Below are 14,570 nucleotides of genomic sequence, written 5' to 3'. Positions count from 1 at the left end.
TCGAACCCATCGTTCTACCATTCCTAGACCGGCAAGGGAACTTGCTGTTCCAACAGGACAATGCACGTCCGCATGTATCCCGTGCCACCCAACGTGCTCTAGAAGGTGTAAGTCAACTACCCTGGCCAGCAAGATCTCCGGATCTGTCCCCCATTGAGCATGTTTGGGACTGGATGAAGCGTCGTCTCACGCGGTCTGCACGTCCAGCACGAACGCTGGTCCAACTGAGGCGCCAGGTGGAAATGGCATGGCAAGCCGTTCCACAGGACTACATCCAGCATCTCTACGATCGTCTCCATGGGAGAATAGCAGCCTGCATTGCTGCGAAAGGTGGATATACACTGTACTAGTGCCGACATTGTGCATGCTCTGTTGCCTGTGTCTATGTGCCTGTGGTTCTGTCAGTGTGATGATGTGATATATCTGACCCCAGGAATGTGTCAATAAAGTTTCCCCTTCCTGGGACAATGAATTCACGGTGTTCTTATTTCAATTTCCAGGAGTGTAGATGTGTAAAGTAAGCTGTACAGTCCTCACATTGGAACCCCACGCTATAAGCCGTCTGCTCCGAACCCTATACTGCTGTACTTTCCTTTCTGATGGTATTATCTTGTCACACGTCGCATTATAATATATCCTTGAATTTACAGTTGACCTTTATTATCGCTTATACTTCGTGCTACTGACTGTTGTCTATAGTTACGAGCCACTGTTTTCACTGACATTTATTTCTTTTAGTCGGCATGCTTGAACAGGAAAATGGCGCACGGAATGTTCTCTTTGATACTGTTGCAAGACTATTAACATGTGAGTTAATAACTAGTTAGTTAACTATTCCAGATATATACGACTAAATTCATCACACGCAACAGTATATTATGTTCAAGGGTTTTCAATATCGTTAGCCGCATGTGGGATCTGAACTGAATCAATGGTAACAGGTAGAAATTTGTGCCAGACCGGGACTCGAACCCGGATCTCTCGCTTGACGCGAGTGGTCAAACTATTTATTTTTAACACGAAGGTAGGCTAAACAAACAATCTTCATTCGCGGCGACTACCGACAAGACGTACGCACATCCTTGCAACCCGTCATTGGGCCGGGCACGACTACACAAAGATAGGGTCCGTACAGTCCTGTCACTTGCTGAGGCCCGTAAAAATGACACGCACGTAACAACTCATACCCGGCACATCCCAACTGCGAGAAGGATTCAAGAAGATACTACCCAGATAATTGTCGTAGTACTGGCAATAGCGTGGGCGGCGTCAGAGACGAATGAATCCTTCCAATAGGAAGGTCCAAATAATCAAGAAAGTGCTTGTCACCATCCAGGTAGATACACAATATGGTCAAACCCTTGATCTATGTCACACCATGGATCTTAGTACGTGGATAAAACGTAATATCCAGGGAGAAAAGGGAAATCGGAGTCAGTCCAGAAGGATTCGTGCACTGAATGAGGACCAACATCACTCCCGTCAGTCTCCATGCCAGACCCACATTCCAGGTGATGTTCACCTGTATAAGGCAGATGGCAGAGGAGACATTGCGGTGAGTCTGCCACATGTATGGAATGGAGTCTCGGGCGATTCATAAGAGGTGTCTGAAAAGAGTAAGGAGACTGACAACACTGCAAGCAATCTGGCAACGCTGTGTTGTTCTACTCGTGTAGACCAGTCTGTCCATCCTTTCCAAACGCTCAGTCCGAGTGTCCGCTCCGTGCAGCCTTCACGTGTTTTTTTGGGAGCACTGAGCGTGAAGAAGTGTTTTTATTGTGTGGTACGAAGATGGAACAGCGTAATTTAGTGGAACGTTATGCCATCAAGTTTTATGTTAAACTTGGGGAATCTGCGAGTGTCACCTTTGAAAAGTTGAAACTGGCCTGTGGGGAACATTCCTTATCAAATTTTTGGCACGTCGAGAACAACTTTAAGGCAAACTCCACTCACGGGGACCCTCAACGTCAAAACGACGAAAACGTCGAGCGTGTACATGCTCTTGTGAACCTGTTCCTCCTGGACAAAATGTCACCATCGTGATTTACAAAGATGACCTTGAAAGGCTCAGGGAAAGGATGAATAACGAATGATACCGGACATTCCATACACGTGGTGGTGTGCCAAAACAACGGCCACGTCTGTCACGAAATTTTTGACCTCAAAAAGGAGTCCTATCGTTCCACAGTTCCCCTTGTTCATTTGATCTGAGTCCTTGTGATATTTTTCTATTCCTGAAACTGATAAAAGGTTTGAAATGATATCATTTTCGGAGATGTGGAAGTGCGAGACCCAAAGAAGGCCTCGCCGTTGACAATGGGTGTGCCCAATTTTCCGCCGTATGGTTTATCACAGTGCCATAGGACCCCAATGCCGCAATCGCCACCTCTGCTGGCACTCCCAACGGCAACTCGAATACGCATGCCACGCCCTGGTCGAGACTTCCACATCCCACTTTCACTGCCCGAATTGAAGGTCGCTCGTCTTATGCAGGATCACAAGCTGCGACGTCCACAGTTTTCACGTAGACCACGCTACTCACGATGGAGACACGAATCCCTACTACGTCACCACGTAAAAATTACTCAATTTCCAACGTTTTTGCTCGCTTACACTCGGAATTAAAAATCAACTACAATTTCGATTTTCGTTGTGAATATGTTATGGTGTGTCGAAGGAAGTACGGAGACGACCGTAAATCACAACATGGCGCGCGCGCTATGGCACAGGGACGTAAACAGAACGGATTTGCCCGAAGATCCATTATTTCAAGCCTTATCTCTTGCGGGAATCCGAAATGGCGAGTGAGGGGTTCATGGGAAGGTGACGCAGTGTTAAAAGTGTGCAAGAGATATTTCACTATAAAAATACAGCAACCAGTCACTTTTTAATGCGTTTTATTTATGCCAATATGCATTTCGGGTTTGCACCCATCTTCAGCTGGCAAATTACATGTATCTTCAGTTTCTATAGTGGTACAATCTCGACAGCAGTTTGGATTCTGCAGCTGGCCTGTGCAAAAGCAACGATTCCAATCATTTACTTCAATTTCGCGAGTTGTTTTTTCTTGGCTTTTCTTCTTTTTTGCAACAACACAAACACTTTTTGTCACGTATTTTACACAGGTGCACTGCGTTATCCGCCATGTTGTCGACTGACAGTTTTTGTTCACATACAAGCGGTTTATCTATGGACAGAGTTATATTTTACGAAAGTTTTGAGGTTCTAAGATAAGCTACTGTTTTCTAAACATTGCCTTGAGTGATAGAAGTATTCTAAGTACTATGTATACAATTTTTTTTGCGTTATTGAAGATAATAAACTAACATAACACATTTCTACAAAGCAGTAATTCATACATTTACAACATAACAAAGATAGAATTAAGATTTTAGAATTAAGATTTTTAAGTTGTATATTATTACATGCATTTGTTAGGTTTATATTAGATTATGTTATTTCTTGATTGTGCTTAGTAAGTGGTTTGATGAGTAGAGTGTGGAAGTTTTTCAGAAATATTCGGTTTGATAGCTCTGTTTGATCGTTAAGTATGTCAGAAGGGGATGCATGTCCAACAAAGGAAAAAGAATGAACCTCCTAGAAGAAATCGAAATTTATTCACATAAACATGCATCCCCTTCTTACATACTTCGACCAAAAAGAGCTACCAAACCGAATATTTCTGAAAAACTTCCACACTCTACTTATCAAACCACTTACTAAGCACAATCAAGAAATAACATAATCTAATATAAACCTAACAAATGCATGTAATAATATACAACTTAAAAATCTTAATTCTAAAATCTTAATTCTATCTTTGTTATATTGTAAATGTATGAATTACTGCTTTGTAGAAATGTGTTATGTTAGTTTATTATCTTCAATACCGCAAAAAAATTGTATACATAGTACTTAGAATACTTCTATCACTCAAGGCAATGTTTAGAAAACAGTAGCTTATCTTAGAACCTCAAAACTTTCGTAAAATATAACTCTGTCCATAGATAAACCGCTTGTATGTGAACAAAAACTGTCAGTCGACAACATGGCGGATAACGCAGTGCACCTGTGTAAAATACGTGACAAAAAGTGTTTGTGTTGTTGCAAAAAAGAAGAAAAGCCAAGAAAAAACAAGGAGAGGAGAGTGTAAGTAAAATGAACAACTGATAGTGCGTAACTTTAAACTCGCGAAATTGAAGCAAATGATTGGGTTCGTTGCTTTTGCACAGGCCAGCTGCAGAATCCAAACTGCTGTCGAGATTGTACCACTATAGAAACTGAAGATACATGCAATTTGCCAGCTGAAGATGGGTGCAAACCCGAAATGCATATTGGCATAAATAAAACGCATTAAAAAGTGGCTGGTTGCTGTATTTTTATAGTGAAATATCATTATCCACGGCCACGGAGCTCAACAGTCCAAATAAAATGGACAAATTGTTAGTGTGCACGAGGCTGTGAATTTGTGTCGTGTGGGAGCGTGCGCGGATGGCCAAGGATATGGCGATCGCTGGCGTTAATTGGGAGATCTGAGTTCGAGTCACGATCCGCCACAGGTTTTCATCTGTTGCTACTGATTCACCTCGTTGCCGGCATGTCGCTAATGTCTTTGAAGACCCTTGAATAGTATATGTATTGCTGCTGTATCACATAAGTTGTCTGTTATTCTATTAGACGCCGCGATTACTATTCGAACTTTCACACTGAAAGTGTATGTTCCATTGCAGTAAACATATACATTATCTTCCAGTCTACCCACGTCGTTAAGCTTTTACAAGTTGATGTCTCCAAAATGAGCCTCAATATATTACTAAGTAGCATCACTCACGAGTACTGCGCAACACATAAAACGTCGACGCTCTACGAATTCCGGCTAACGACGACCTACGGACGTCGACTGACCACTACTTGCAGCTTAAAAAGCTATAACACCGCACCTATAGTGTGATTCCGTGATGATGTTACAAGTCTTCGGGGACGATGGAGAAGGGTAAATTTATCAGCCTGAGGTAGGAGACTTGGGCTGGAAACGACCGAGTCGAAAGTTACAAGCGAAAATTGTCCCGATACCTTTGACAGTGAAATACACATACCGGTAGAGTAGTTTCTAAGACTCTACGGCAGGCAACTTTCAGAGAGGGTAGTGTGGACCAAAGCAAGAAAAGGTGTCAAGTAACCGCGGATTCTAAAATGCATACCGTAAGAGCTGTGTACTTGTTCATATTCGGCGCCGGCCGAAGTGGCCGTGCGGTTAAAGGCGCTGCAGTCTGGAACCGCAAGACCACTACGGTCGCAGGTTCGAATCCAGCCTCGGGCATGGATGTTTGTGATGTCCTTAGGTTAGTTAGGTTTAAGTAGTTCTAAGTTCTAGGGGACTAATGACCTCAGCAGTTGAGTCCCATAGTGCTCAGAGCCATTTGAACCATTTTTTCATACTCGAGACTAAGAAACACATCTTTTCTAGTGCAGGTTGTTGGGTTTCCATATTTTTGGCGGAGGTAGTGTGGACCAAAACAAGAAAAAAGTCGAGTAAAGATGGGCTCTAAAACGGATACGTTAAGAGGTATGAACGCTTATTCAATAGAGGAGATGTGTTTCACAATAGCGAAGATGAACAAGAGCATTTTGGAGCCCATATTTACTGGACATGTTTCCTTCCTCTGGTCCACACAACCCCCTCCAAAAATATGGACAACAAAAAGGTTACAAAAGAAGAAATGTGTTTCACAGTATCGAAGATAAACAAGTGCTCGCAGCTCTTAAAGTATGCATTTGGGACCAATGTTTACTGCAAGTTTTTGTCTTGGTTTTGTCCTCACTACCAGTCCAGAACAGCCGGTCGAGCCATTCGAGCGTGGGATGCTCGTACGAGGGCAAAGAAAGTCTGCTGAGGTTGCTCCCCCCCATTCAAAGCGGACGTATTGACATCTGACGGACTTCCGCAGAACTACTTGCACCGTGTAGCTCGAGTGGGCACAGACGCCACATACGGACGTCTAGTAGTGACGGGCACGTCCAGAAACTGCCGTTCTGCCACATCACGTCGTCACACCTTACTGTGCTGATGACTTGGGTCAGTGGAGGAGTGTCACGTAACTGCACGGTACCTGTTCTGCTCCATGTACAGCACTCCAAAGCGACCAGAGGGTCACTCACATTTTGTCCTGTTAGCTTACACTGAAATGCTAGTAACAAGTTTTAGTGTTATCCCTTAAATGAAAATTAGTTCCGACGTATTTTCGCTCCATCCACACCCACGGGGACTGTTTCAGTTAACATCTGCATGACAGACACTACCATATTTTAATGTGTATTATGTATTCCTGCTTTGTGCGACAGTCTACATCCTCACTGTGTATACGTGAAACAAAAGACCTTAGCACGTAGAGAGACGCTGTCGCCGCCGCTGACGCGCCCGCTTGGCGAGTATCCCCTGTGGTGGTTGGTTGTTGTGGTCGCAGAATCACGCGCCAGTGCTTCCTGTCCCTCAGGCAGCGCCGACGCCATCCTGGCCCTGGTCAACGCGGGCGCCAACGTCGAAGCCGAGGACAAGGACGGCCTCACAGGTGAGTCTCTCTCTCTCTCTCTCTCTCTCTCTCTCTCTCCCATTTTCTTGATGAACTGTCATGCTGTAGGCTTAAACACTTATACGATATTGCAGCGCCTGTGTTATTCCGATTTATTATGCAAAGTTCCTTTGGACATCCACGCATTTATCCACCGACATAAAAAAATAACACTGGGCAAGCGACAGTCAAGTAAAATCTCTCCCCTGTACCGTAATATACATATCGGATGGACGACTACAGAGGTTTGGGTCTGGCCGTGAGTCTTGCTCGGATAGCCAGCTGGTAAGGCGACCAGACGCGATAAGCGGGAAATCCGGGTTCGAGTCACGGTCCGGCAAAAACTTTCACTGTCGTCCTACCATTCAACAGCTGCCGGTGGTCCATAAACGCAATTGTGAATACATTTAATGTGTTATATATAGGCTTATGAGGTGTTGATGGGTTAGATAACTACGCGACCACAGTACTGCAAGGCCTTCGTCGCTGCAATTGCAAGACGGATGGGAGTTGTAACACACAACCTGTTATTTGGGCAGGTCATGTCAAAGAGTTTAAGTCAGGAAATTTCCTGGTAAAAAGTGTTTATATTCTTAATGCATTTCAGTGCGAAGTAATTATGGTAAAACCCACAGAAATCGAATGTGCATGGGAGGAACTGCAATTCATTTACCATGAACGCGGGTGCATGACACGTCTCCTCTATGGTCCCGTTCATCTAAAGCTGTTCCCATATGGCATGTGAATCCTGATATGAATGTGGAGCTGCACGGGTTTCGTGACATACGGTCCTGTTACTTCACGCTGAGGAAGTATTGGTGCACGTGGAATACGAAATAAGTTCTGCGATATTTCGACAACGTGCAATGAAACGTTTAACCAGTGAGAGGTTATAGAGCCGTATTGAATTTCGTCGTTTTCTGTTGATATTATGACTTACGAATATATGCCGTTTCGAGGGACTAGCACATTTAGAATATCACCACAACGCCTCGACATTGGTACGATTTGTTTGCGATAACGCTTTAGGAACTGTAATATTGGTAGCTACAGAATTTTCATATTCGGTTATTTTCGCACCCTAACGTGGGTGTCATGAATGTATGCCCTTTAAAGGCAACAACACATTTGTTATAATTAAATGTCTGGTAATAACATAGCGGCGGTCAAAGCTTCAGGAGTTCATAACGTAAAAGACGCGGTCGCGTGTTACACATGTTCAGCGTGGTGTGATCACAGACACGCAGAGTCCTGTCCCAACAAGCGGCCGTTGTAGGGAACTCCTCCCAAAGCGCGACTAAAGTCCTGACTCGCAAAATCTCCGCCATGCTGTTTCTCTGTCATCTTCCCCACTTCCGTCATCGATAGTTTCAAATATTACACAAGATGTTTAAAAAAACTATCGCATATTCCCCCAGAAGGTACTACTGACCAAAACTAGAAGAAAAGTTCCTCCGATTACATGTCCAGGAACGAATAGCAGATGAGATAAGGCTGAAGAAACACAGTTCAGAGCCCTTGTTTTATTTACAGATAGGTCGAGATTCTCAAGGGATGGCGTCATAAATTACCACAGTACGCACGACTGAGCCGAAACAAATCGTCAAGCAATCGTGGAGGCGAGGCATCGGGAGCACTTCAGTATTCATGTACGAGGAGGAATTGTCGGTGATAAGCGCATACGGCCACACACTTAAGCGAACGGTTTAACAGGTCCGTATATCACTGATTTCTTCGCGATGAACTGCCAGCGCCATTGTAAAATATTTCCCTTGCAAAAACGCAACAACTGCAATTTACGCACGACAGGGCAGCACTCAGTTTTCTATGCATCGTGCGGCAGTGCCTCACCGCGACCTTTCATGGACGATGGATTTGTCAGGAAAGTCCGGTAACATGGCCTCCACATCCACCGGACTTCAATCCAGTGGGTACCAGGCCTTTTCTTCCTTCTTGTTCTTCTTCTTCTTCTTCTTCTTCTTCTTCTTCTCTCACTCTCTTTTTCCCCATCAGTCTTCTTACTCATTTGTTGCAGCCCGCCACGAATATCTTCTGTACTCATTAGTTTTTTTTCATTCCACTGAAAACATCCTGTAATACTTCCTCACTTTTACTGAGGTTAGCAATGTAGCAATGTCATCAGTGAATCATATCGCTGATATCCCTTCACCTTGAATTTTAATTCCACTCTAAAACCTTTCTATTACTTCCTTCGTTATATCTTCTGTTGTGTCTAGACCATACAGCCTAGACACAATGCTGTAGCCGATAGGGCACGCAATGCTAACGCAGACGGGCGTGAAGTCTGGAACATGAGACTTATAAATGAATAAGAAGAAAAGTACGTAGATGCTTGTTACTTAACTTTTAATTAGTCCTTGGAATACATCTCTCTTGAATATTAGTAAGCTATAGGCACTGATACAAATGGCGCCTTGCTAGGTGGTCGCCAGTTAACTTAGCAGAGGGCTATTCTACTGTCTATCTCTCGGCAAATGAGAGCAAGGCTTAGCACGTCCAATCGCTAGCTATGTTGTCCGTACAACTGGGGCTGAGGTCTCCTCAGTCTCTCGAGACCTGCCTTGTGGTGGCGCTAGGTTTGCGATCCCACAGTGGCGACACGCGGGTCCGACATGTACTACAGGACCGCGGCCGATTTAAGTTACCACCTAGTAAGTGTGGTGTCTAGCGATGACACCACATCTTCAGTGTATAAATTGAACAGTAGGGCCGGAGGGCTGCATCCCTGTTTATATTCTTTTTAATTCGAATACTTCGTTCTTGCTCTTCCAATTTTACTGTGCCCCCTTGATTCTTGTAAACCACTCTTGTATACACTCGTTTTTTCCTATAGTTACTCCTATTTTTCCCAGGTTTTCGAACATCTTGCACCATTTCCCATTGTCGAACTTTTTTTCGAGATGGACAAATCCTATCAACAAATTTTGATTTTTCTTCAGTCTTGCTTTCATCATCAGCCGCAATGCCAAAAATGCGTCTCTGGTGCCTTTATGTTTGCTAAAGCCAAACTGATCGTCATCTAACAGTTCCTCAATTGTCTTATTTATTCTTCCGTATATTATTATTGTCAGCAACTTGGATCTTGAGTTGTTAATCTCCTTGTGCGATATATCTCACACTTACCTGTTCTTCCTCTCTTCGGAGCTGAAATGGTGATATTGTTCCGAAAGACTGATGGTATTTCGCCGGTGCCATAGATTCTACACACGAATTTGACTAGTCGTTTAGTTGCCACTTTCCCGAGTGATTTTAGAAATTCCGATGTAGTTTTATGCCCTTTCTGCCTTATTTAATCGCAAGTCTGCCAAAGCTCTCTTAAATTCTCACACTAATACGGGGTTCCCTATCTCTTCCATTTCTGGCTATGACAACATTTAAAGACATTGGTGTACGCCCGATCCACCGATAATGTACTGATGTTACGGTACCGTGTGACGCAGTCCGATTTGAGACAGGTGTATTTGAAAGAGTACGTGATTCACTGCGAAGAAGGGCTGTAGGGTGGCTCAGGAGGTGTGGCAACCGTATGCAGCACTTCCTATTGCGTCTATTCCTACGTAACATACGGATGGGAATGACAGGAGAGATTAACCCGTATTTACGCGGCTACAGGTTTCCGGAGATATCGTTACTGGAACTTGACCAGTACTGTCTCCTGTAGGAATATTATCATTGCCTCAAGTGTCACACGTCCACCTTTGTGGGCTGACACGTGAGGGGCAGGTAGACAGGTAGACTGGTAGGCAGGGTGTGGGAGTAGGCGTGGGCGTGGGCAGCCAGCAGCGCCCCCAGTCACGCGAGGACACCGCCTCGGCTGCGGCGCAGCCATTCTGGGAGTACGGCGCCGCTATTATTGGGCAGAGTCCGACGGAATGGCGGCTGTTGCAACCACCACTGCTCTTTCGTCGAATTCTGTCGGTAAGGCTGCGGCTCTCTGTGACCACAAGTCAGTTACTCGCTTGTATCGCCGAGACGAGACACACTATGCACAAGAGCAGCCGAAGCTGAAAGTGCTCCCAAAACACGAGCAAGTCTGCCGGACAGGATTCCATGTTGTCAGCTCTGTCCCCATATCTACACGTGATGCCATTAGATGGCAGTACTTTCCACAGATGAACCTAGTCGGATACCAGTCCTTTTACAGGCGCCTATACAATTCGTACAAAAAAATCAAGCCCTGTACGGCTGAACGTTGTAAGGGGTCTGGATATTATATACCAGTTTTCACTGAAACCGATATTTTCTGATCTATTGCTGCTTTTATGTAGCTCACAGAGGACAAGTTGGGACTACATAAAACTAATTGACGTCTAAAAGGAAGTCATTACAAAGGTTTTGTGGAACCGATTTGCCTAAACGAAGCATGTTGCTCGCAAAATACGCAAATAACTTCATTTTCACGTGCATCAAAAAGTTACCCTGCCTGTAGCTTATAGGCAAACCCCCCCCCCCCCCCCAGTTGTAGCACTAGCAGCAGTTTACTGTATATCGCTGAGACCATAGCGTTCCAAACTGTTCTAAAACGTGCAGGTCATCCCCGCTTTCAACTAGTGATGAAACCACAAACTATTTTTAACAATACATTGGCCAGTCGATTGCTTTTTCGATCAGTCGGTTTTTTCGGCCAATGAAACAACCGATTGAAACTAGCGCCTGGGGCCACGTCAGTTATAACAATGTTTTTCACTCACTCTCCGAGTTTGAGTGAATTCATTTACATACTTTTTCAACCTTATCGTTTTTATGTGAATCACCACTAGGATTGCCAACTTCTTTAGAGACAAATATATCTTATTTGAAGGAAAGAGGAATAAATAATATATTTCTAAAAACGAAGTATTTTTAAAATGTATGTATTTATGTACATAAATGCGAAATTTTCGTACTTCTAGCAGCGAATATGGATTTTTGGGCTGGTTTTAAAAGGTTAAGAACTGGTGGTACTTTATAAATCCATGTTTGTGTAAATGGACAAATACTTTTTATTTAAATTCACTGAAACTGTGCCTCTTTCTTCTCGCCGGTTTGAGCCCATCCCTGATAATTCTATATCGTAAAATCAGATGTGACGTGAGCAGAAAAAACGTAACCACTCACTTGCCTTTCAAGCATATACTGTCACTTGTTGGAAGTATTTTTTTTTTTGAGAGAAATATTTGTCATCGTCCGTTAACTGTTGTTGAATTTCTTTAATATAGTTTCATTGCATGAATGATCCTTGCACATTTTGTATATCAGACTGAATTTATCTTGAGGATAATTTTTTATCTGATCATATGACCACTGAGCATTTCAGCATTCTTATCAAGACACAGTGTCCACTATTAGAAAAACGCACATTCATAACCATGGAAGAAAAAATGAACAAAAAGCTCCTTATTCACACTCAAAAAAAGCATATATCGGAACAGCAACAACAAAACAGTGTAGCCAATAATACTGGCTTTACAATGGCAAAGAATCGAATGTTTCCCTTCAGAACTGAATGCGCGGGACGGCGTTGAGAGTTTAGATTCAGTTTGCTTCCACAGGCCAGTTTCACTTAAAAATAAATAAATAGTTCAACAGATACGAAAAAGGACAGATGATTGAATCTATTATTTCATCTGATTACTCTGTAGCCTCGTTTCATCAAAAAGAATGAATGAATAACTCAAACGTTAGAAAAACCACAACCGAATCAGTCCATTGTTTTCAACAGCCTACTGAATCAATTGTGTTTATTCGATTGTTTCCGTGACTGAGATGAAGAGATTAGCTGAAGTTAGAAAGTAGTGAGAATATTTCATAACAATGCATTATGTGAAGAGGGCTCTCTAGGGTGTGGAAAGAATTAAAGTATGCACATTTTATTTTAGTGTAATAAAATGAAACGTCTTTAGTATTGCAGTGCTAATATTAATTACCTTAAAACCTAATACATTATTTTAATAGTTTCTGTGAAGATGCTCCTCAGTATAGTGGACACAGTTGTCCAACAACAGCTTTTTCAATTCAGTAATGGTTAGTGGTTGAATATACGTATGTGTCTTTATATCTTATTCCTTTCCGTACTAATGTTGTTAAATCCTTGACATCTATGTAGAACTTCTTTTTAGTCGTCACATTATATTTATCCTTTGTTCTGGTTGGTCAGACAAATAGAAATATTGTTAACGACGAAATAGTTAATGGATGTATGCAATAATTACGGACGACCAGTTCAGTTTTAGAAGAGGTGTAGGCACACAAGATTCAAAACTCGGCTTACGATTAATTCTTGAGAAAATACTAGGGAAGAGTCAAGGCACGTATATTACCTTCATCGACTTAGAAAAAGCATTTGACAGAGAAGAGAGGCGGCAGCTTCTTAAGATGGTGAGAGAGACTGGTATAAAGTAAAAGGACAGAAGAGTTAGTCAAAGACTATGTAAGTGACAGTGATATGGTGTGGAGAACATCAAGAAGAAGCTGCTATTAAGCAGGATGCTCACTCTCTCCTGTCTTGTTAAATGGGCGCATTCAGAGGGCAGTTAATGAAGCTGGTGAGAAATTAGGAGCTGTAGGAGGAATTAAAATTCATGGTAAGGGAAGGGGCTCTCTGAGATTTACCGATGATATCGCTGTGTTAAATGAAGATGCAGAACAATTAGAAGTGATGCTGGTCCAGGTGGAAACCGCCCTCGGCTCTTCTTATAATATGAAAATAAGTGAAGGTAAAACAAAAATCCTAATGGTGAACAGACAAAATACCGTTGCCCAGTGCCCACTTACCAACGAGTGAATGGAGACCGTCGAATCCTTTGCCCACCTCGGCAGGATGTTCTAGGGCTAACATCAGTTATAATTCATAGAATAATATATTTAATGCACAGTGATACAACGATAAAAATTGCAGAGAATGTAAAATAAATTTCAGTATTTCAGTTGGAAGTGGTGTGAATCGGAAGCTGGTACTTGCTACGGCAACGCTGTAAAGCCGTGTAAAGTCCACACAGGATGTGGTCGCTGATGCGCACTGAGCCAGTTTTCGTCAAAAGCGCTGGGCGAAATCATTCGCTTGTTTCGCTTGTTCGGAAGTGGACGCTCTGCGATGACAGAATCATGGCGCACGCTCTGAAATAATTCTCAAGCGATTTTACAGAAGCTATTTGGTAAAAAAAAACTTCGTTTTTGCGTTACTTGTAGGTTTATCACTCGACTTCATGATCACATGTCCGTAATTTCGTTAATGGTCACACTGATTGTGATATCTGCAATTAAGTAAGACACTCTGAGAGATCTGAAGAAAGGTTGAAACAAAAAATAGAGATCTCTACGATTTTCCATTTGGTGCATATTACGTAATACGTTGCTGAGTATGAAATATAGTTTTCTTTACACTAGGGTGGAGGTCTCTGTCACCAGTTTCGAGAAAATTCATCTGATGTAGAACAGTCATTTGCGATCGAATGCGCCAGCGATAAAGCCAGAATGAAATATCCACAACACTCCTCATATTTCATGAACAGTTTGAGATATCGAAATGAGATTTTGGCAAATAACACGCAAAGAGCAGACTATTTTGCCATTTGGTTATTACGCAAAACATCATAGCTACCGCTTTATTCCACTAACTGCAGACTTTTTCGACAGAAGAATGTAATTTTTAAAGGTCATCGATACCTGGTGAAGTGTGATATGCTGTGGGTTTTCGAACAACATAAGTTAATTTTTGTACTGGAGAGGTGCTTTTTCATAAACTATTGACCCTACTTATCCTTAGTTCCTCATTTAATAAACCACAGTTCCAAAATTCTCCTGCAATTGTGTCTACAACTTTTAATGAGGTGACATTGTGTAAACTCCACTCTGTTCTGGCAAAAGAAGCAATTTTAACATGTCAACAAGAGAGCCGTAAGCATTTACTCAAAATTAGCCTCTCATGCTGCTTCTCTGAAAGTTAAAAATTGTTAACAATCCAGGCAGAAGTAAATCGCTGCTTGCTATATTTTCACCGGA

The 14,570-nt window shown here is 42.6% G+C and overlaps 1 protein-coding gene across 1 annotated transcript in view; it reads left to right on the top strand.

The window, feature by feature from the left end:
- Positions 1 to 1,535: 1,535 nt before the first annotated feature.
- The window catches only part of LOC126234270 (uncharacterized), a 178,796-nt gene continuing 165,761 nt past the window's right edge, over positions 1,536 to 14,570 (top strand). The window contains exons 1-2 of the mRNA XM_049942965.1: positions 1,536 to 1,555; positions 6,343 to 6,569. Coding sequence (XP_049798922.1) covers positions 1,536 to 1,555; positions 6,343 to 6,569 — 247 coding nt within the window. The remainder of the gene's footprint in view (positions 1,556 to 6,342; positions 6,570 to 14,570) is intronic.

This window comes from Schistocerca nitens, chromosome 1 (assembly GCF_023898315.1).
Source record: "Schistocerca nitens isolate TAMUIC-IGC-003100 chromosome 1, iqSchNite1.1, whole genome shotgun sequence".
NCBI classification, from domain to species: domain Eukaryota; kingdom Metazoa; phylum Arthropoda; class Insecta; order Orthoptera; family Acrididae; genus Schistocerca; species Schistocerca nitens.
This window is presented reverse-complemented; position numbering and strand designations above follow the sequence as displayed.